The 23998-nt window shown below is 33.8% G+C and overlaps 2 protein-coding genes, 1 long non-coding RNA gene and 3 pseudogenes across 9 annotated transcripts; 3 read left to right on the top strand and 3 right to left on the bottom strand.

The window, feature by feature from the left end:
• Nucleotides 1-4534: 4534 nt before the first annotated feature.
• AT2G14510 (Leucine-rich repeat protein kinase family protein) lies at nucleotides 4535-8688 on the top strand. Of its 2 annotated transcripts, none has more exons than NM_001335422.1 (13): nucleotides 4535-4659; nucleotides 4770-5313; nucleotides 5407-5882; nucleotides 6076-6220; nucleotides 6295-6366; nucleotides 6446-6517; nucleotides 6586-6666; nucleotides 6759-6907; nucleotides 7116-7312; nucleotides 7400-7526; nucleotides 7623-7688; nucleotides 7805-7994; nucleotides 8092-8688. In NM_001335422.1, exons 1-13 carry the CDS (start codon nucleotides 4554-4556, stop codon nucleotides 8495-8497), a joined length of 2631 nt encoding a protein of 876 aa, NP_001325310.1. In that variant the 5' UTR covers nucleotides 4535-4553; the 3' UTR covers nucleotides 8498-8688. The 2 variants fall into 2 exon arrangements, with proteins under 2 accessions (NP_001325310.1, NP_179057.1); NM_127014.2 differs by having other exon boundaries at nucleotides 4566-4659; nucleotides 8092-8607.
• A 1967-nt stretch (nucleotides 8689-10655) lies between these two features.
• AT2G06145 lies at nucleotides 10656-10928 on the bottom strand. The gene has a single exon (NR_140127.1). It is a non-coding gene; the product is annotated as an other RNA (long non-coding RNA).
• Nucleotides 10929-11650: 722 nt separating this feature from the next.
• On the bottom strand, nucleotides 11651-12694 carry AT2G14500 (F-box family protein; the record flags this gene model as incomplete). The annotated part of the gene is made up of 1 exon (NM_127013.1): nucleotides 11651-12694. One exon carries the CDS (start codon nucleotides 12692-12694, stop codon nucleotides 11651-11653), a length of 1044 nt encoding a protein of 347 aa, NP_179056.1.
• Nucleotides 12695-13423: 729 nt separating this feature from the next.
• AT2G14490 lies at nucleotides 13424-14652 on the top strand (annotated as a pseudogene). The gene is made up of 4 exons: nucleotides 13424-13683; nucleotides 13819-13900; nucleotides 14325-14399; nucleotides 14466-14652.
• AT2G14475 lies at nucleotides 14610-15906 on the top strand (annotated as a pseudogene). Of its 3 annotated transcripts, one of them has the most exons (4): nucleotides 14616-14838; nucleotides 14927-15052; nucleotides 15141-15240; nucleotides 15365-15906. The 3 variants fall into 3 exon arrangements; another variant differs by lacking the exon at nucleotides 14927-15052 and having other exon boundaries at nucleotides 14610-14629; another variant differs by having other exon boundaries at nucleotides 14927-15240.
• Nucleotides 15907-17818: 1912 nt separating this feature from the next.
• Nucleotides 17819-23854, bottom strand: AT2G14470 (annotated as a pseudogene; the record flags this gene model as incomplete). Its single annotated transcript has 1 exon — nucleotides 17819-23854.
• Between the last annotated feature and the right edge of the window lie 144 nt (nucleotides 23855-23998).

Below are 23998 nucleotides of genomic sequence, written 5' to 3'. Positions count from 1 at the left end.
TTTAGAATAATTCAACTAGTACTTCATATGAATAAAATCCAACAGAATATATATTTGAATTACTTTCATAAAATTTTGATAAATGTTAAGTTGTGGATACTTATCTTACCAGGCCACAAATATTGTACCGTTTCGAGAATGACTATTTTGCATCTTAAAATAAAATAGAAGAAAAAAACTGAAAAAGACAACAAAAAGGAAAAAGAGAATGATATTGTACCATGCTTGGAGTATTTTTTTTTTTTTTTTTCTCATAACGCATAAGTGTTGCTTTTTGTTTAAAACTTCTTTTGTAAAAGATACAACCGTGGAACTTCCACTTACATGTTTTAACAAACACATTAAACTTTTACAACATTGGATTATCTAAACAATAGAATCATCCATGTTACCTAACTAGAGAAACAACAAGTTCAGCTTATAAGTGGAGGCCCAACTTAAAGAAAACTCAATCCAGGAAACTGAATTCTTTGGAAAGTAAGATATTTACAGAATCCAATGCAAGGTTGAGACACGTGGACATGTGAAGCAGATGTCGTCGCCAGTCATCATCGCCGATTTGGAACTCCAAAACCACTTGAAACTGTCAGATCTCCAAGGTACAAAGAAGTCTGACGGTTTTAATTAGAGAATCCCACCAATCTTCATCATTGAATATGCAAAGGAAAGATATTTCCAAAGAAATTGACTCCCAAACTCTCGAGGAACATCATCGTAGAGATTAAGCCGATGGAGCTTTCAGCAACATGCTAGAAAAAAACACTCGTTTCCATAGATCAGTTAGATAAATAGCCACAATTGCCTTAAACTCAACCCAAAGCACCAAAAAGACCTTGATCCGCAACTCCAATTTGTTCGTAAATAATGAAATCGATAAGCTTGAGAAACAAATCAAGCCCTTTAAACAAAGGAGGTTCAAGGAATTAAGATTCCATATCTAAGAATTGAAACGCAATAGAGCCCAATCAGACCAAATTTTACGAAATAGGAGAAAGAAAATTGTTTAAACAAAAGCAAAATTCGGAACTACTAGATACAATGGACGGCGAGTTAAAACAGCAAAACTGGCCAACGCCGCTTATAGAAGCCAATGATGCTAGACATAGGACCAGCCATCACGACTGCGGAAGCCGGAGATAATGGACAAAAAGCCAACTAAATCGGGATAACAAAACTAGAAGAACTCTGGTCGGCAAAAGAAAACGCTTCTCTCATCTTTGAAAATTTTTAGAGAATTTTTAGAGAAAAGAGAAAGGGAAAACTTTTTTATAGTTTGGAGTCTTGAACTACATATAATTGTCATAAAATAAAAATGACCATCCCTATTACATAAGACAAAGAAAATAAAAGGGAAAAAAAGAATGACATGTCCACGAAAAATTTTCATTTTTCTAGTTGTCCAAGAAAAAAAGCACAAACTATCGAAGTACATTATAAGATAAAGCTTACCAAATCAAACTTATGGAAGAGTCCTGATACGGTTCAAATTACCCTAAGAACTACTCTCTCAAATAAAAGATCAATTGCAATATTTAAGGATCGAATTCCACAAAGTTCTTTTGTTCACATAATGAATTCAATGTCAAGATTAAGTTAGCAGGATATGATTGAAATAATAAGAAAACAAAGTAAGAAGACAGCAGGTTGATTGTATGTAAACGATTAAATAAAGAGGTAGGAACAAGATATTCTCAGGAAACTATTGGTTAGTAGATCTAATGAAAGGTAGGTTGTTATCGAACCATTCTTAAACTCAAACTCTAATTATGGAATAACTGGTGGTGTTCCGCGAAACTCCCTATGTCTATAACTAAGAATAGCCAGAGAAGCCGAGAGATTTTTAACCTAAACATGCATTCTAAACGAGTTCGATTGTTCACCTTAGTAGATAGGCCGATTCTTATTACACACCTATAAACCAGGCTCATCAAATAATAGATCCAACTACAGATACCTATGGTGGGCATATCTATTGTCTGGATTCAAGATCTAGTTAATTACTCTAGATCTAGCATTAAGATTAATCAAAGATGAAGAATTCTACAGATAAGCTAACAGGGGAGCGATCTACTAAACCATATGAATCCCTAATGAGAAACCCTATTCCTAACAAGCAGACTACTCAGACATATTGAATGAAGCAAACAACATATTTGATATAGAAAGCATAAACACAACAATAAAGATAAGAGTTAGAAAGGATCTCTTCACTGTATTGAAAACTGAATGAATCTCTGAAGAACAATGGATGAATAGCTTATGTCTCTGAAAATAGGGTTTGCAAAGAACTTGATCAAAGAAAACTTAGGTCTAAAAACAATATAAAAACCCTATAAAATGTTCAGGGACTAATAATGCAAATAGGGAAGTCTTCTGGGGCAAATTTCCTCTTCTGTAAACTTGAAAGCGTCATGGACTTTGCTGGGCCGAAACTGGTGTCGATCGACACCAGGAGTGTGTCGATCAACACTCCTCTGAAACTGGAACTCAAAATCGTCTTTAACTTCCTTTTTCTTATCTTTTGCTCCAAAATGTCTCCTTATCTCCATTATCGTCCCACTGCATAGAATACCTGAAAAGACACTAAAAAGACTCGAGAAATAACATAAAGACTCAAAATCCTATACCTAAAACATAGATGAAATCAGTGAAAATAGGGATATATCAAGTCCCACTTTAAAAACACCTCTCTCTCTCTCTTCTCTCTCTCTTCTCTCTCTCTTCTCTCTCTAAACTTTTCAGAGAGAGAGAGATTTTGATCGAGATTTAGCCGTCCGGTACGCTTTACCGGCTTATGAATCCGGATGTGATCCGGTTTTGTCGATCCATCTCGCTGTCCTATCTCGCCATCAGGTGTATCCGGCGGTTCTCATGGCTATTCTGTTGCCGTTGTGTTTGTTTCACCGAATTGATTTGCGAAACAATTTGATATCAGTTTTTTCTTCTTTTCTAACTAGAAAGTTTCATGGTCTATTCTCGATCTGTCCCACCACCATCCACAATCAGGTAAGTGTTTTGGTGTTTCGATTGGGCGACTGTTTTAGTCTCATCCACATGAATCAAAATTCAGATCTGGGCGAATTATGGGTTGCTTGGCTCCTTCCAACCGTTATAGTTGAAACGGTCCGGCGTTTTTGACGGTTTCAATCACCTCATTTGAGGTCCGTCTTGCCATTCCAAGAAGTCAAGGTATCAATTTCCAAAGTCTATTCTTATTAGCAAGTGATGACAAGAGATCAGAAGCTTCACCTCGTCGTTGATTGTTTGTCGACGACTTCTTTCATGCTTTTGTTTTCGGAAAAGATCCAGTGATGAGAAGAGAAAGAATTTGAAGATTAAATTGAATCCTTTATCTTTTTCGGTTTAATAGCTGTCTGTTTTCATAATCCGGAGATGTTTCCGGTTGTTCACTCGCTGGAAATTGTGTCAGCTTCTGTTTGCATATTTCGCTGAAGGGGTTGTGGGTACCGGTTTACTAGGTTATCCGGTTCACCCGGTTTGTAAGATTGGTTTATGAATAAATATCCCTTTGAGAAAAAATCAAATAATAATCAAACTTATGGATATATAGAAAACAGATAAATAATAGAAGACTAAATTTTAATTATATAGTTGTATTGTTGGAGATGGATCCTAATCGGAAATATCAACATGCATGTACCAATAAAAATAAGGCACGTCCAATGTTGAACTAATCGTCTCAGCCAAGTAGAATAAATTTGATGGGATCTTATGGTAAGACTTTTTCGAAGTGGGAGTATAAAATCTTATAAGTGTGTCACGTCAAAATTATATAAAAGTGTTGGTTGTAGTATGTAAATGTTTTTTCGTTGAGATTTTAAAAAGTTTTGATGTAATGTGTAATTTCATTATACTCCCAACAAAATATTTTGTACATGAAAATTTGTTATTTGTTTAACAACAAAGAAAGAAAAATTGTTTTTGAAAGCAGCAAACATACATACAGGGTTGGACCACGAACCTAATATAATCATGCATGTATGTTTACTGCTTAAAAAAGTATTTGAAAACATAAGCAGCAAATATACTTTTTCATTTTAAGAAAGAATTTGAAAGCTATAAAATCTATTATTTTAATAGAAAATATATTTTTACGTTTTAAAAAAAACTGAAAATATATAAAGTCTAATTATACAATATATAGTGAACTTTGATAAGTAATTAATTAACATAAATATCTTATTTTCTAACCGTCTAATGGGACAAAATATTGTGTTTATCAATTATGAATGTTTTTTTTTTTTTGTATATATTGAACCTAAACCAAATTATCAAATATCAAAGCACTTCTAATTTCTTCGTATTAAACTTTCCAAACTAATATTAATTTATTACACTTCCATGACAACAACTAGGTTTTAAACATATTATTTTAGACTGTTATTATTTTCAGCCACTGATATTAATTTAGCTCATTTTCTATTTGGAAGTGACGTGTCCATATGTTGACATTGTCAACTTTGTACTTTAAGTTCTCATAATATAATGTGTTAAGACTTTTTGGTGTGTTTGAGTTTTTGTTTGGTTGAGAAATGAGAAGTAGAACAGAATCAAGAATGGAGACTCGTAACAAGTTTATGCTACTCGCTTGTGCCACTTTCTCCATTATGTCTCTTGTTAAGTCTCAAAATCAACAAGGTATTTTTACTGTTTTACACTTTTTCATTTTGTTTCCTTCATGTTTTTGATATATGAATTATCTCAAACAAAAGAAATCTTGTTCCGATTGTTACTTATTGTTTGACCAGGATTCATCAGTTTGGATTGCGGATTACCGTCTAAAGAATCTTATATCGAACCATCGAGTAATTTAACATTCATATCAGATGTCAATTTCATCCGAGGAGGAAAAACTGGTAATATCCAAAATAACTCACGTACAAACTTTATCTTTAAGCCATTCAAGGTTTTGAGATACTTTCCGGATGGAATTAGAAACTGCTACAGTTTGAGTGTGAAGCAAGGCACAAAGTATCTAATCAGGACTCTTTTCTATTATGGAAACTATGACGGTCTTAATACTTCTCCGCGATTTGACCTCTTTCTCGGTCCAAATATTTGGACAAGCGTAGATGTGCTAATAGCGGATGTAGGTGATGGAGTTGTCGAGGAGATCGTTCACGTCACAAGGTCTAACATCTTGGACATATGTCTCGTCAAAACAGGGACAAGTACACCAATGATATCAGCCATAGAACTAAGACCTTTGCGATATGATACTTATACTGCTCGAACCGGTTCCTTAAAGAGTATGGCGCACTTCTACTTCACCAATTCAGACGAGGCAATACGGTATGTCAACAACATAACAGAATACTTTATATTTAGTACCATGTGTTTTTTTTTTTTGCTCATTGACATAAACTTGATACTTGAGTGTCGCAGTTATCCCGAAGATGTCTATGATCGTGTTTGGATGCCATATTCACAACCGGAATGGACTCAAATAAACACAACCCGGAATGTAAGTGGCTTTTCGGATGGCTACAATCCGCCACAAGGTGTAATTCAGACCGCCTCCATACCCACTAATGGCAGCGAGCCATTGACCTTTACATGGAATTTGGAATCCTCTGATGACGAAACTTATGCTTACCTTTTCTTTGCTGAGATCCAACAATTAAAGGTCAATGAAACTAGGGAATTCAAAATTTTGGCGAATGGTGTTGATTACATTGATTATACTCCATGGAAGTTTGAAGCAAGAACCTTATCCAACCCTGCACCACTAAAATGCGAGGGAGGGGTATGTCGTGTGCAGCTGTCAAAAACACCGAAGTCGACTCTACCACCACTAATGAATGCTATAGAGATTTTTAGCGTCATACAATTTCCACAATCGGACACAAATACGGATGAAGGTATGTAGCCGTGTAGTTTTATGCACATATATAAAACGTAATAAGTTGGCACTTGGGAGACAACCATATTAAATGCTTTAGTCTACGGCTTAAGAGGATGTACGTGCTTAGGCTCAGAACCTCTTAGTTATTCAAAAGAATAAAGTAGTAATAAAATACGGCATATTTTATGCTTGATTCTTTTGTTTGCCAGTCATTGCTATCAAGAAAATTCAATCAACTTATCAATTGAGTAGAATCAGCTGGCAGGGCGATCCATGTGTACCTAAACAGTTTTCATGGATGGGTGTAAGCTGCAACGTTATAGATATCTCCACACCACCAAGAATCATCTCATTGTAAGAAAATTTATATTGTACATATTGTTATCAAATTATATGACAAATGTATCTTTGATATGTCATGCAAATAGAGATTTGTCTTTGAGTGGATTAACTGGAGTTATATCGCCTAGCATACAGAACCTAACTATGCTTCGAGAATTGTACGTATCTACATAATTTGAATTAAAAGGAAAACAATTGCTTTTGATTGGTTAACATTTATCTCTTGAAACATTATAGGGATTTATCAAATAACAACTTGACTGGAGAAGTGCCTGAATTTCTAGCCACTATCAAACCGTTGTTGGTCATGTAAGTTACCTAAATATTATTGTGTTGTCTTCATTAATTAGTTTCTAATGATTTCTCCACATCCACAGACACTTAAGAGGAAACAATCTTAGAGGTTCTGTTCCTCAAGCCCTTCAAGATAGAGAAAAGAATGATGGTTTAAAACTATTGTAAGAGTCTGTTTTTCGATGATCTAGTTTTGATTATTATCGACACATTTTTATATAGTTAATATTTCGTCAATAACGTTTTCATTTTTTAGTGTTGATCCAAATATAACGCGGCGCGGGAAACACCAACCAAAATCCTGGCTGGTGGCGATTGTTGCATCTATATCTTGTGTGGCCGTTACTATAATCGTGTTGGTTCTCATCTTCATTTTCAGAAGGAGGAAGTCATCAACACGCAAAGGTAAGTTAATAAATATATGATCCTAAATATATAAATATAAAGACCCTAGGCGAAACTTAGAGGTCGTCGATTCGAGTGACGCTTGGGACAAAACTTATTACATGTTGTGGTTTCGGGCCTGAGGGATTATCGGCCCAGAACCTCCTAGTATTCAAAAAAAAAAGAAAAAGTATGAAACCTAATGGATAGTTAAATTTATTTTCTGCAGTTATACGTCCATCATTGGAAATGAAAAATAGAAGATTTAAGTATTCAGAGGTCAAAGAAATGACTAACAACTTTGAAGTTGTTCTCGGTAAAGGAGGCTTTGGTGTTGTTTATCATGGTTTTCTCAATAATGAACAAGTAGCCGTCAAAGTTCTCTCTCAATCATCAACTCAAGGCTACAAGGAATTCAAAACAGAAGTACTTAATTACACTACAATCTTCCATTTATGTCTTTCGACAATCATGAGCTCATGAATTATACCATATTGTTGAATATATTGTTAGGTCGAACTACTTCTAAGAGTTCACCATGTGAATTTAGTAAGCCTTGTCGGATACTGTGATGAAGGAATTGACTTGGCTCTCATCTACGAGTTCATGGAAAATGGAAACTTAAAGGAGCATCTTTCGGGTAAACCATTAGAGTATGATACAAAGATTTTTGAGTTACATGCCAAATGCTTTAAAATTTTCTAACGATTTATATCCATATTGTGTATTTTGGCAGGAAAACGTGGTGGCTCTGTCTTGAATTGGTCGAGTAGACTTAAAATAGCTATTGAGTCTGCACTAGGTTTGTAGAAATTTATTTAATGCCTAGCATTGTTACTTTTTCTCAAGTTGATTTATTCTTCTTTCTTCGAGACTTCATTTTTATGATTAACATATGAAGATTTTTCTATGTACTAGGAATTGAGTACTTGCATATTGGATGTCAGCCGCCAATGGTACATAGAGATGTAAAAAGTACCAATATACTGTTAGGTCTACGGTTTGAAGCCAAACTTGCCGATTTCGGACTTTCAAGATCTTTTCTAGTGGGAAGTCAAGCTCATGTATCAACAAATGTTGCTGGAACTCTTGGATATCTTGATCCCGAGTAAGTTCTAGTTCACATCACATTATAGTATTCAGGATATGTTTCCTTGTATGTTTAGTAAACAAAAACCAAAATATTTCAATTACTTTTCTTGCAGATATTATCTAAAGAATTGGTTAACAGAGAAGAGTGATGTTTATAGCTTTGGAATTGTGTTACTTGAAAGTATCACTGGTCAACCTGTGATTGAACAATCGCGTGATAAGTCTTACATAGTAGAATGGGCCAAGTCTATGCTTGCAAATGGTGATATTGAAAGTATTATGGATCCGAATCTCCATCAAGATTACGACTCAAGTTCATCTTGGAAAGCTCTTGAATTAGCGATGTTGTGCATTAACCCTTCTTCCACACAGAGACCAAACATGACTCGGGTTGCTCATGAGCTTAATGAATGTTTGGAAATATATAACCTTACTAAAATAAGGAGCCAAGATCAAAATTCAAGCAAGTCCTTGGGACATACCGTAACTTTCATCAGTGATATCCCTTCAGCTCGTTAATCTTTTCATCTATATATTTGTGTTTGAAAGATACGTATAGGTTGTATTAAAAACTTATCATGCTACGCAGTTTACTCCTATTTGAATTGCATTATTTACATTCATACGTACATGTTGTATTAAAAGCTTCTCTTGCTATGCAATTTACTCTTATGTCCGTTCATGTAAATGTTTAGACGTAAATATTTATGGGCAATTGACAAAAATAACAGCAAAAAAGGTTTTTCTTCTAAAATTAGCACAATATTTCTAAAATTTCACAAATGACACTATAAACTTCAATTAAACTTAATTAAAATATAAGATAGAAAATAAAAATGAGAGCAAACACTAATCTAATTTAAATTGAATCAATTTTTTTTTTAAATAGTGGAAATATATACTATAAATTAGAAATAGAGAACCTAAATATAATAGGGAGATTTGCAAATTCTACCCATTTTCTAGTAACATTTTGCAACACTATCCTTCTCTGTTGTCCATTTTAAAAAATATCCCTTCTCTTTAACAAAATGACCAAATTACCCTTATCTAATACGATGTAATTAGAAATTAAAAATTTTCCTTGGAAATTTTTTTCCCGCCAAAAATAAATAAATTTCCCTACTAAAATTTTTTTCTCCCATAAAAATTTTTCTTCCCGCCAAAATTTCTTTCCCGCAACAAATGTTTTCCCAGCTAAAAAAATACATTGAAAAATCCTTGTAAATTTTTTTAAGAACCCTTTATAAACTTTAAAAAACCTTGTAAATTTTTTAAGAGCTTTATAAAGTTGTTAAATACTCTTGTAAATCATTTTAAAACCTCTTTGAATCTTTATAAAGTCTTTAAATACATATGTAAATTCTTTAAAACCCCTTTAAAAACCTTTGTAAATAAGTTTAAAAGCTTTGAGAAGCAAGAAGAAGCTTGTAAATCCTTGTAAAATGGTTTAAAAGATTTACAAGGATTTTAAAAACCTTTGTAAATCATTTTAATATCTTCTTAAAACTTTTATAAAGTCTTTAAATCATTTTTGAACTCTTAAACAAAACTTATAAATAATTTAAACCATTTGTAACTCTTTTTGAATCATTTTGAAACTCTTGTGAACACTTACAAAAGGTTTTAAAAAATTTTACAAGAGTTTTTAAAGGGTTTAAAAACCCTTGTAAATCTGTTAAAAACCCTTGTAAATCCTTTAAAACCCTTGTAAACCATTAAAAAATCTTTTAACAACCGTTGTAAATCCTTTAATAATTTTTGAACCATTTAAAATTTTTTTTGAATCTCTTACAAAAGGTTTTAAAAAGATTTACAAGAGTTTTTAAATGGTTTTCAAATCTTTGTAAATTTTTTTAAAAATCTTTTAAAAATCCTTGTAAATTCTTTAAAACCCTTGTCAAATATTTAAAAATCTTTTAAAACACTTGTAAATCCTTTAATAATTTTTGAACTACCTGCCTTATTTCAATGTTTTAGGTTCTTAATGGTGTGCTTACTCTTGTGAACCCCTTACAAAAGGTTTTAATTTACAAGAGTTTTTCAAGGGTTTTAAAACCCTTTTGAATCCTTTAAAACCCATGTAAACCATTTAAAAACCTTTATAAAACCCTTGTAAACCCTTTAATAATTTGTGAACCATTTTAAAACTCTTTTGAACCTTTACAAATGGTTTAAAAAATATATACAAGAGTTTTTAAAGGGTTTTAAAACCTTTGTAAATTCTGTAAAAATCTTTTAAAAACCCTTGTAAATCTTTTAAAATCCTTGTAAATACTTTAAAAATCTTTTAAAATCTCTTGTAAATCTATTCCTGCAAAAAAAGTTTTTTAAGGAAAAATTTTTTTTGAAAAAAAAAAATTGGCAAGAAACTTTTTTTCGAAATTTTTTTGGCGTGAAAATTTTTTGGCGGGAAAATTATTTTTCGGAAATTGTTAACCTAAAATATTTTTCAAATAGGGGTAAAATGGTCATAAAAAATGAAAGAAGAGTATAAATGAAAAGGACAAAATTTCCTTTAATCCTTTTATTTAATTTAAAGCTTCTCCTGCATGATTAAACATTTATACTTCTTAGAAACGTATGAACCTATTAACCCAAGAGACAAATTTTCTAATCTCTCTTAGGATTCCAAATCATCAAAAGAAAGTTATCTTATCAAAATCAAATCGTAGTCGGCAGCCATTTCATCCAACCGAGGGGAAGGTAAGCAAAGAGTGAATCACGAGAGATTATTCGTTTTCATTAGTTCCTACACTTGATTGCATAGGAATATCGCTATGCTAATTCTTCTCTACGCCTGGTCATTCTTTCTTTGTGTCGCAGAGTGCAAACCATAAAAGTATCAAAGTTTAAGACGAGCTCACTCATCAGGCCAGAGCAATCAATACATGAGCAACATAGAATTACGAATTGTAAAGACTCAAAGAAAGAGGGTTTGGTAGTAGCAGTCCGGTTTTGTTTGTTAGAGTTAGAAAGCTCAAACCTTGAATCTATGGCTATAGAGGTTTCAGTTGTAGCAGTCGTTTGAGTTAGTTATGACTTAGAAAGCTGAAACCTTTTTTGAAGTGCTTTATATCTTAAGACGTTAGATTTTATTCATAGACGCTATAATGAATTGTTTGATTGCTTACATAAAGTGTTGTAAACTTCTTCCTTTAATGTTAATTCTTGGCTTTATGACTTTGCTTGCTTGGTGAAATAGTTGCATTAGCACTGTTGATAAAGAAGAAAAACAAAATGAAGGAATTGGGGAATTTCTTTAATCGACATCATGCTTGGTCCTCTCCTCTGGGAAGTTTGGAATTCTTCTTATGAAGTTGGACTTTATGAAGTTGGACTTAAGTGATACCATTAGAAGGAGTAGTAGTAATCATTACATGATCCTCATCTCAATCACATAATACATGTGAATAAATTTATATTTCTTCTCTAGGAAGACTATCATTAGTGTTTTGATCAATAAATAACGAGCTTTAAGATGATAGCCTCAATACCTGAACTCAAATGGGAAACTTTAGCCTAAGGACTAAATGAGCACATCAGCCTTTATTCAAGCGTATGATCTCTTTTGCTTGTATCTGTGGTTTTATGAAAAGTAGACAAAGTTTGTGGCCTTTCTTTATTGCTTGGAAACAGGGTAGGTTTGAAATAATTATCAGATTATAATTTTCAACTTATATATAATCTGTGAACGACTCGGTCATGACGAGTAAAATATATGGAGTTTGGTTCGATACCATGCATAGTGATACCCAAGTCAAGAAGCATAACCTCTTCATTACCTAGAGAATCTACCTCAACAAGCAAGTTGTCGTGTTTATTTGGGTCTGGATTAGGATCCTTCTTGAAGATGCGGAAGCTCTTCTCGCTTTCAATATTTTTCTCGTAAAGATTGTTTAGAACCATCAAAACCTCTCCTGATGTTGTAACCACAAGGTTAAAAATACTTCGAAAACCCCATGGTCCATTATGCACGTTGAATAGATAATTTCGAGTAACATCCTTGAAACCTTGGTCTTTAGACAAATCGATGATTTGAATGTAATCACCAACACCGATGTAAAGAAAGCAACCATGGAGTACAATATCAGATACGCTTTGAAACACATCGGTGATGACATATTCTAGTTGAATGTGACTGTAATGATCATCAGCTTTCTTGTAAAAGGCTAAAAAGTTGCAAGAGTCTTCCAAGAACCAAACTGCAACAAACTCTTTCATTTTCTCGTCTACCCACAAAATACCTCTTAACTCTTCAGCTCTTGGTAATCTAAAAACTAGAATCTGATCATTAGATGCTTGCCATTTCAATTCCTTATCCCCTTTTTGCTCGAAAGTAAAGTTATCTGACAGGAGAGACTCTAGAGGCGGAAGATCGATCCTATTCTCGCTAAACACATCTATTATATAGAGATTGGATTTAGAATCCATTACAAGAAACCAATTACCCGAGTTTGCAAGGAATATAGTCCCAGAGAAGTCTCTCACCGATTTGTAAATCCTATCTTCGTCTGGATTGTACAGCACGCAACCATGAACTCCTTCATCTGGAAACAGAATTAGCCATGGAGATTTTGTTTTTGGGGGAGCCGTTTGTTTCGAAATCGAATTCCAAGTAGCACGATGGAAATCTGCAAAGCTCAATCGGTTGAAAATATTTCTCAGCAAATCATGAGGGAGTTCCGACAAGGTGAGAGGATTAGGAGTTTCCATAGGGTTCTGTCTGACGTTAATGTTTGCGTAATTTATTTGGTCTTTAATAATAGGGTTTTGACGTTAGTATAAATAGGGTTTGGATGCTTGTGTGAAAAGTAAGAATTAATATATAACAGATTGAATGTAATTATGGAAAATTAGAAAGTTAATAAATATTTCAAAACCAAGTGAATAAAATTTTTTTTTATCAAAAAAATAAAATAATTATTTTTGTCCTTTTTGTGAGATCTATATATGCTAATATAGTGTTAATCAATATAATCTAAAGGCTAATGTTCTTGTATTTGAGATCTTCATTAATAAAAGAGTTTTATATCTAGTGATATTAATTTTTATATTTTTTTATGAACCGTGTAATATTAGTTTTTTTATTTGTAATATATACTATTAAGAGAGAACGAGGGACAAAAATATTCCAAACCATTTAAGCCATTTTCTAAAAACACTTCACAGAAAAAAAGCAAACAAAAAAATTTCAGGATAAAAACGTCGTTATATGCGCTTTACGCAGTCGATCCGGGCCGCCTAACAAACTGACCGTTTAAACACACGCGGATCCCTTTCTTTTACCCTAATATTTATAGATTTTCACTCGGCCTCTGTCTCTATCTCTCTCGCCTTTTTTATTTTTCCCAACAGAAATCAATTCAATTTTTGTTGTTGTTCTTATTCTTTTCCATTGTTGTTTTTCTTTTCTAGGATGATTTTTTTTTTGTTTCATTCATGGGTTTCAGTTCAGTTTTCAGAGATTCTTCTCGTGATTGCCCCTTTTATTTTGTTTTGAAAGTCACAACAATGGTCACGTTTTGATCGCAAACTTAATTTGATTTCCATGATAAAAATTGGAACTTTCTTATGTTGTGATCATTTACAACAATTTGTGCGTGATGGGTTGTTCTAAATGTAGAATTTTGTTTGATCATCGTTGGGTTTTGAAAGAAGAGCAATGAGCAATTATGCAGCCGGGCTCGGTAAACCTGGCTCAGGTAATGACAGATTCTTTCTTTTGTGTGGTGAAGAATTCTATAGATTTAGAGAAATTTCTAGACTTTTTTATGTTTTCATGGCGTCACAATGGTTCTGATTATGTTGTGACTCAATCCACATTGTGTGTTTAACAGGTAAAAGGAGAATCAGAGATCTTTTAAATCAACCTGATAACCGAGTCTGCGCTGATTGTGGCGCTTCTGTTCCTAAATGGGCGTAAGTCATCGCTTCTAAGCCTCTTTTTTTCTTATCTTATTGTAGTTTTGCTGATAAACAACATGTCATTTAGTATAGCTAATCTTATGATAATACAATGTCTTTGGTTCTGTATGTTCTCTGTTCATTTAGGGGTTAATCTACAACGTCAAAACTCTGATAGAGTTGTTGAAAATCTCACATTTCTTTACCATAACTGAAAGTTACTTATTCGCATTATGTGATTAGAGCTTCATCTACATGTTCTTGTGTCTTTAGTTATATTAGCATACTCCAGAGCAGAAGTCTATTTATGCTTGGTGTAGTTCTTACATGTAAGCACGCATTATGCGATTAGAGCTTCATCTACATGTTCTTGTGTCTTTAGTTATGTATCTTTGTGTTTGTTCTTATATTGAATAATCAGTTAGTAGCTTGTTTTCAGATCAGCAAATATCAGAGTATTCATTTGCTTAAAAGTTGCGGTGTGCACAGAAGCCTCGGCACTCATATTTTAAAGGTGACATATCTTCTTTGCTTTATTACATTTTGGTTTCATTGTGTACTCATTGTTTGGTTTCTCCAGGTTTTGTCTGTGACACTTGATGAATGGTCAGATGAGGAAGTCGATTCCATGATTGAAACTGGAGGAAATGCGTCTGCTAATTCAATTTATGAAGCTTTTGTACCTGACACATGCTCTAAGCCTGGACCTGATGTTAATCATGACCAGCGTATGAGATTCATTAGGTAAGATTTGAAACCATCTGTGTTGAAATTTGAATCTATGCCTTCTCTTCCCTTGAACTCGCAAAGCCCGACCGCCTTCTCTATAGAAAAATCATTCATCAAAGCAAAGTCATCTTCTAAGAATGTCCTGGACTTGCGGGTCATGATGAGCTTCTTAGGTGTTTTTTGCTCTTTAACTATTTCTCCAGTCTCTTCTGCAGCTTCAATAGGTACCTTCAGTTGGTATCATATTTGGTATAAACCTTTGTTACATTCTATTTTAGATGATTGCTTATTTCATTTATCTGTTTTGTGTAGGATGGTGTGATACTTGGGGCTGATACACGGGCAACTGAAGGGCCTATTGTTGCTGATAAGAACTGTGGGAAGATTCACTACATGGCACCAAACATTTACTGTTGATTTTGTTTACACTGAGAAATGGTTTCTTTTTTCTTGATAGTACAATTGGATTCTGAATGTTGTGTAGAGTTTTTGGAATTGCTCATTGGTGTATGCTTTTTTTATGCAGGGTTTATCTTTGGTGGATGATTAGTGAAACGTTTTGAGGAGAGAATAATTTTACACGTTTTAGTTAAAAATGGCAGCTTCAAGCGGCTCTGGTTTGGAAGGTTAGAAACATGATCTCAATCCTTTTGTTGATATGGATTCTTTGTGTATACTGATTTAGGAAGTTATATCGAGTTTCCATTTCTTTATTTCCGTTTCTTAGAGTGTTTTGCTTTAACGTTTAAGGCCCTCTACGTTTGCATGTCGCTGGCGACTGAAACCAGCGACATCGACCAAAAGTTGTTCGTTTGCATGTCGCTGGATCAACGACCAAAAGTAGCGACAGTCGCCAGGATTTATTCTGTTTTTTGCTCTTGACTTTATCAGCTGAGGAGGGGTAAATAAGTATAGACATGGAGGAAGACATGGATCTAACAGAAGATGATTTCAGAAATGTGTCTGGCCAGTTTTCAGGGCAAGCATCGATAGTGGAGGTTGGGGATGCTGTGTATGTGAGAGTCGAAACCGTGAAAGTAGATGTTAGTTGTATCATTATTCTTCTTTTTATTGTTGGAGGTTGCTAATGCTTGTGTTACTTAAACACCTCTGCTTCGAGTATAGTTTCTACAATCATTTGCTCCAAGACTTGAATGCTTGTGATTATGTTCTCTTTCTTTCTTTTCCATAATTCCATGTGTCAGCTAAAATCTGGTACTCGATGTGTGTCCTTCTAAGGGTTTTGTTACCATGGCTAAATCGTGATTCTGCAGTTTTTATCCTTGGTTATCTGACCGTAATAGCTATTTACTTTGGATCTTATTAGTAGGCCTGGGATTTGTGTCCGGCCCAATACATGCATAACTTATTATTAGAATCTGAAATCTGAGAAAATCTAATAGAGATCCTCTAGGTTCCAAGTTTTTTTAGTTTACTAGATACGGACCGCGGTACACCGCGGGTTGAGTATTTGCGTTTGATCGTAATATGATGGTTTTATTGTAATATAATTGACAGTTAAATCATTATAGTTAATTTGTATTTTTCTACTATATATTTATATTTATTGACATGAGTGATTATATTTGTATGTTTCGGTTTGGTTTTGTAAAGTTCCGCAAACATGTATAATATTCTATTTATATACATCGTGTGTTTGTACTAATTTTATGATTACATGATTATAAGTGTGAATTGTTTTTAAATAACAATATTATTTTATTACATGTAAATTCATATGATTCAATTGATTTGAAATTTAATTTTTGGATTGTAACTGTAATTATCATTAAAATTACATGGCTGCTCTATTGTTATATGAAGTATATGATGTATTTAAATTTCTACAATAATTTAATTTCTATACTAAATATTTATTATATAATACTTAGATTGTTTGACAAAAATAATACCTAGATTAATATAATTTAGGTTGTTTGATATAATTTATAATGTAAATATAGTACTGTATATTGCTAATATTTATGGATACTAACAATAAGAATTGCCTTAAGTGTGATTAAACCTTTGTAAATATTGATAAGTGGTTAAACAATTGCTTACGTGTGATTAGTTAAATAATTTAATGACACATAATAAAGAAGTCTTTATTTTGTTTTCCTGCATTGTTCTTCATCCAAATAACAGAACATTCAATCGAGTTCTGAGTTTCCTTTCATTCGATTATCAAAAACTGAATGAATTTAATCGAATCCTTCCCGAAATCATATCACATCTCACCGATAGGTGTCTTCTTCTACTCACACTGTCTCGACTATGATCCAACCAATTCAATTCAACTATAAAACTCCTGCAATTTGCATTATCACAAAATTCGTAAACCCAGAAGATACTGAGGTACTCGATTCATTATGTCTTTGTGTTATACAATCTCTGACATATGATTTATAGATCAATTAAACTGTATATGAAATCAATTATGGTAATCGATAATTCGATTTTAGTTTTGAAATGGCTTTCTCAAACAGAATTAAATGTTCATTTGTGCTATTCTATATCTAGCTGCGAAAGTTGATTATACTGACAGAGACAGATCATTTAGTGTATTTGAAACAATAACGTGTGGATTCGAAAACGAAGAACATGAATTGTTAAGGTAGGCAAATCAGTAAAGATATGTAAATAGATTGGTAGTGTTTGATCCACTATCTTATATGTTTATTAACACAATATTTCAATTACTGCTACTACAGGTTCTCATTCAACGCAAAATGCAATCATAGCTGTATTATAGTTTCATGGAACTGGAATATCACTTTTTCGACTAAAACACAGGTTCGTACCAAAACTTCTAAATGGAGAACTGAACATATAAGTCTGCTTTGGTGTGAACATCAAAGTTGAACATATGAGAACATGATTAAAAGTGTAGAGAAATAAAAACAATTTGAAATAGAGGTTCAGTTGTAGTAATTTTAAATCAGTATTTAACAGGAACATGTTGAATTGTTGCTTCTTTGTTTGCTTCAGCAGAATAATGTAAATAATTCTGTGACATTATAGATCAAATACTACTTTTTAGTTACTGTGTGGGGGTTTAACAGCCATAAATGAAAGTATATGAAGTGAATAAATGTTGATGAAGAATACCTTTCTCAAATGCTTGGAACATAGACTGGCAGCAATGTAATCAGTCTATGTTTTGGAAAACTTCCTTGAAAACAACGTTGGTTGTTTGCTTCTAAAGTTTACCATCTTTGTCTAGTATTAGAATTTTCAAACCTTTTTTAGAGGTAACCCTAGACAAAGCAACATAAAGCTGACCATGGGAGAACACTGGTTTGGGCAAGTAAAGTCCTACATGTTCTAGAGATTGACCTTCACTCTTATTTATAGTCATAACGAATGCAACAGAGAGTGGAAACTGTCTTCTACGCATCTTGAATGGAAGTTTAGTGTTTGTAGGTGTAAGATTCACTGTAGGAATCAAAATTATGTGACCAATTCTGTCTCCTGTAATAACTTTAGCTTCAACAATCTGAGTACATAGCTGCGTAATCTGAAGCCTAGTGCCATTGCATAGACCACCTTTAGGATCCAAATTTCGTAGTAATAAAACAGGAGCACCGACCTTTAAACGCAAAGAATGGTTAGGCAAACCTGGTAACTTGATACTGTTTAAGAAATCTGGAGTGATAACAGGATTGGAAAGTGAATCAGAATCTGTAGGATCTATGGAATCAGCAGATAGATAAATTCTTTCCTCAGCTGAAAAAAACAAATTGAATGTATGTCAGTTGTATATTCAATAAAAAATAGATTGCATATAAAGATTATAAACTTTAAACTGAAGAGTAAAAGTGCACTAACCATGCAACTGGTCTAGCAAATACTCATTGATTGTGTTTACGTCCTCATTCTTTGATGCTAATATAGCTCTGCCTTGAAAGAATTTGGGATCAGTGATTTCGTGTAGGATTTTAGGATCTCCATAAATTTCATTGGTGATCGATTCTATTGGCTTGTCTGCGTTGGTAATCAACAAATCTTCTGGAATATCTATTATAGCCACACCGTCGTTAGACTCATTTATCCTACCATCACCAACAGCCAATAACCAATCAGAAAACTCTTGAATTTCTTTAGCTTCAGTTTCACTCAAATTGTTTGCTAGTAGTCTCGTGTTCTTAGTCAACTTTAACACCTTGCAATTATCCCAAAGATACGAAGCATTAAGCGATGACATTACTATTTCTGCTCTCCCTGCACCATTAATTACTGGAAACACCTGTCTGAAATCACCACCAAAAACAACAACCTTTCCACCAAAAACCGTGTTGTCTGTGTTTTTTATAATGTCGGAGAAAGATTTATCTAAAGCTTCAAAACAAAACCTGCTCATCATTGGTGCTTCATCCCATATAACTAAAGACGCTTTTTTAACCAAATTTGCCAAATCAGACTTTGGTTTTATCTTACATACAGAGAACTCATCAGGATTCAATGGAATACCAAACCTTGAATGTGCAGTCCGACCACCTTCTAACAACAAAGAGGCAATGCCACTGGAGGCGACGTTAAGAACAATCTGATCTCTATATCTAATAGTAGCAGACAGAGTTTTCCAAATAAAAGTCTTCCCTGTACCTCCAAAACCGTACACAAAAAAGACTCCACCTAAATTATTAAAAACTGCCTCTGTAATCTCATTGTATACGCCTCTTTGCTCAGGAGTTAGCATCTGTTTCCATTCTTCATGCTTCTCTTTTAGGTTGGATTCACGGTTATATCTTAACTCCTCAACAATGAGTCTATTTGAATTATCAATACCATCTATAGTAGGCTTAGGAAACTCATCAATATCTTCTAAGGTTGCTCCATTTGACAGCATAATTTTCTCGATTTCCTATAGTGTGTAATTCTTAATTTCAGCTTCAGTGAGTGTTAGGTCTGCGAAGATTTAGATGAAAACATTAAAACAAATAACGTGAAAACATCAAAACTCTATAAGTAACGAAACATGGAAGGTAAAAAATATAAAAACCTGGATTTTTGAACTCATCTCTTTTCTTTTTCAAAATATCCTCTGCTAAAATATGCCAAGTTTGTGACCAGACGTGTGCTGGTCTAGACAAAGAATCCGAGAGAAGAAGCATTGCGAAAAATTCCTGAGATAATCTCCAAAACAACACTGACTTGCTTCCACCAGACCATCAATAAAAACCTGATCATCGTCAAGAATACCACGTGCAAAACATGCTTCTTTGAAAGTCTTGTAGACAACACCGTCATAGGTTTTTGATTTCAGCATAACTCGTTGGATCTCTCACAATGTTTAAGAGTACTCTGAGAAAATAATCATCTTCCATTTTCCTAGAAACATAGTGAATGCGACCTATTGAAAAACCCCTAGTTCTCTTTTTAAACGCCTTGTTTTCTCCATCCCATGTGAAATATGCAGGAATTTCAGCATACAAACACTCTCTAGCTCGCTTACCATTTTTTCCAACAGCATTTCTTCTATTCAAAGTGAGCCAAGCCATAAAATGAGAGTCTGCATTTGCTACTCGTTCTAGAACGTCTTCAATGTTTGACTTTGGATCAAAATAAGCTGGTTGTTTTCCTTCTACATGAAAAGATAATTTCTTGACAGGCGTTGTTCTATGTTAAATTGGATATTTAAAAATTCTACAAACAGCTTCAGATGCGGAAACCTATATGCAAACAATTCATTATGTATTAGAATGAATTTTTTATTCAATGTGAAACCAAACCAAATAATTAAGAAAAAACAGAGAAATAAACTAACCTGCAATCGAACCAATCTTTGATCTCGTTCTTCTTCTTCTCAGCTGAACGTTGTTCTTGCTGTGGCGTTTCAGAGTCACCAGCTGTAGCCTGCTGAGTTGGCTCAACTATGAAGATAACTTTGTCTGGTCCTTTGTTGATATACTTGAATAAGTATTTAATGGAGTCATTCTGGTTACACCATTCGACATTGATATGAGCATTATAACGAAGAGAAAACTTCTTATTATAAGGCATAACATACCTATTGTCACATTTAATACCACCCTTCTCAACATAGTCATCAATTTTTCTTCTTCTATAAATAGGATAACCATCACTACCAACCTTGGTTATATCTTGATGTTTTTTGGGATAAAGTTTAGAACATTCTCCATCAACCATACATGGAGACTTGACATTTGCTGAACCACATGGACCGTGAATCATGGAGTTTTTGATAACTTCGTATAGCTCTGGTTCTTTTTCTTTGTCAGGAATCTCAGCAGAAATAAGTTTATCAATGTCGTCTGATGTTGGTAATTTACTCTTAGCATGCATGAATAAGAGAATGTGTGCATGAGGCAAGCCTCTTTTCTGAAACTCAACAGTATACATCGCTGCAAGCACAAACAAAACAGAATAAGTGCTTTCAAATTAGATGATTTTGATAAATAGTAATGTAGTATACTAAACCATACTTACATGCAACAGTCTTCCCAAGCATCTTCTTCACAGTTAAATCATTCATTAGAGAATCCAGTTTGATTTTAAAAATCCGGGCTATAATGTCAAGTCTGTCTTTAGGATTTAAACCTCTTTTATCGCAGTATCTTGTTATATGTGGCCACTTTGGGTTACAGGTAAAGGTGATGAAAAGATCTGGAAAACCATAAAGTTTACAGATAGCCATTGCATCATAGTAGCTTTGAACCATATATCTAGGACCACCATTGAATGAAGCTGGAATCAGTAGTTGGTTACCTTCTTCTTCCATAGTGGTTGCTCCAGCTGCAGCTGCTTCTTTTACAGATGTGTAGTTTTCACAACGAAGTTTCGACTGATTAAACTTGATATAGTTTAATCTGTTAGATTCAATAGTGGTATAAGCATCACAGAGAAACTGCTGGAACAACCTCTTTGAACGTAATAAAGTTTGGCACTCAACTTCCCTCTCTTGAATACGGAATGCAAACCATTGTCTCATGCTGATACACTTCTTATTCTTCTTCTTACTTTTTGATTTAAAACACTTCTCAATTCCAGGTCTGAAGCCATCTTCACCATAACAAAATATTAGTGGATATTGCAGAGCCAAATAGGAAATGTGAATCTGGTTAATCCTCTTTAGGTGCCCATTTGATTTTTTTTCTATAACAATGTCCCTATCAGGCATGCCATGTCGAAAATCTCCAGGGATCAAGGCTGCAACCTCTGATGTGGTATGCATACTATATGTCCTGCCATCAACACCTTGACGATCTGCGATAATACGCATGTGAAATGGCTCTTCATCATTTGTTTGAATCCTCTCTCTGGCTGTCCTAAATTTTCTAACATAAGGGTTGCAACGGTTAAGCATCTTTATAATGACTTCAATAAGATTCTTATCCAAATTTGGTTTTCCTGATGCTGGCTTAGCAATTTTTCCCTTGCTACATTAGATGAAAAACAACAGTAAACTATTTTTAAAACCATATCAGTGCATAACCTAAACAGACATGTAAAGCATGAAAGATATGAGCTATGTTACCCGATGACAATAGCTCTGTTTTCAACTTCGTTCTCAGTATCAACAATGTATAGTTGGGAATACTTAGCGTAATCTCCAGGAGTAGGTTTTAAACTACCAATCAAATGGTAATTTCCACCTTGCAATCTAAACATGGCTGGCCCTCTACCTTTAGGCATAGATTTATCTACTTTACCACCAAGAGAGGTCACTGCGAAAACCATATTAAAAGTTCTAGCATTGTCTCTGTAATGTTTAGAGAGTGGATGGTTTCCTGAGAGGAGGTTCTTGAGAAGATCTGGGGACTCCTTCAGAAATGGAAGTTTGACACTTCCTTCTCCACAACAAAGAGTGAAACCAGATTCTTTTTTTGTCTCTTTTTTTCTAATCCGCTCATCATACCACATCATAGCACCACAATACTTACACTTGAATGTAGGATCACCGTGATCAAGATAACCTAAAACAACTATAATTTGGGTTTGCATTACAATATCTGAGATAAATGTATGACAATGAAGAATTTAGATAACAAACAATACCTGGCTTATTCTGTTGTCTAATTTGTTTCATTCTCATTTGTTTGGTTACAGCCAATCTTGGACGACCTCTTTTTTTAGGAGCAGATTCTGGGACATTTGCTGTTTGAGTAGATTCTGTTGGAATCATAAATATATCCATTTGTGAGCTGAATGTATCAAGTTCTATGTCATTTTCACTTAACTGTGACACAATGTCTTCTACTTCATGAGTAGATACATTAGCCATTGATTCAGATTCTATTTGGATTGTGGTTATGTCTGCACTTTCATCGTCAGTGCTACTAAGAGAGTAATTTTGATCCACATCAGTATCACTTTCATATACTGCACCATCAAACATCATATTGGCCATGTTTTCATCATCACTGCTAGTATCTGAATTGATTGTAGCTTCTGCTCCTATGATCACATCGAAAATTTATAAATTAACACAACTTATATAAAATGATACTTTAAGAGAAATGTTTGTAAACCTATATATTCTTACTCGGATTGGTAGCAGATGTTGATGCTTTCTCAAATTCTGCTTGTAAATTTCGTATATGAGAATACTCTGTTGACATCACTGGTGTCTGTGTTTGGTTGCTTATACATGAATATGGATTACTCAGTTCTTGTCCTTATAATACATAAAATAAGATTTAGATTAATGATTCGGATATTTAAAAGATAAAAATTACATAATAGACAGAGTAGTTTGGAGAACTAAAAGATATATATAGAATAACTAACCTGTGTTCACTGTATATGCAGTAGCTGGTGTCATCGATGCATCTAAATTTTGAGGTGATGCCTAAAGATTTGGTTTGGTGAGATCACTAAATGGAATAGTAGAAGCTGTCTTAGGCTGATGCAAATTTTTTCTGCCAATCGAGGTAAGTCCTGATCTTTCAAATGAACCTGCGAGTAGTTCAAACACATTCTAAGTAACTGTGACAACCATTTGCTAATCTTGTAAAGCAGATAGAATCTGAAAGTTGGATATTGTATAGTAATGACAGTACCATGTGAATACTGTATAGAAGTTGCTGAATCAAATTAGTGATATCTCTGAAAACTGTATTGAAAACTGATCTAATAGACACATAACCATTAGAATTAGATCCATTACGCTGAGTAAGTTGGCTTTGTGAAGCTGTTATTTGACCTATACGTGGTCTCTTCTCTGAGGGTGGAGGTGAAATTAGATCAAACAGAGCATGGCTGTTTTTTTTTCCCATTTCAATACTCTAGACTGTCATGAGTATTGAGTGATTTAAGATAACTGGTATAAGATTTTATAGAATTGTTGAAAGTAAATGTAATAGAGTCCATACTTGATTAGAGAGGATCTGTTTGTTAGTTAAGGAAATATTTGGTAGG

This window comes from Arabidopsis thaliana, chromosome 2 (assembly GCF_000001735.4).
Source record: "Arabidopsis thaliana chromosome 2, partial sequence".
NCBI lineage: Eukaryota > Viridiplantae > Streptophyta > Magnoliopsida > Brassicales > Brassicaceae > Arabidopsis > Arabidopsis thaliana.
Note: the sequence above shows the minus strand (reverse complement) of the source record. Positions and strands in the feature narration are given on the sequence as shown.

Excerpts from the sequence above, each read along its gene's own strand:
- AT2G14510 (NM_001335422.1), top strand. The coding sequence starts at position 4,554 with ATGAGAAGTAGAACAGAATCAAGAATGGAGACTCGTAACAAGTTTATG. Across the intron at positions 5,314-5,406 it reads AATTCAGACGAGGCAATACG|TTATCCCGAAGATGTCTATG; the intron begins GTATGTCAACAA and ends TGAGTGTCGCAG. Across the intron at positions 5,883-6,075 it reads GGACACAAATACGGATGAAG|TCATTGCTATCAAGAAAATT; the intron begins GTATGTAGCCGT and ends TTTGTTTGCCAG.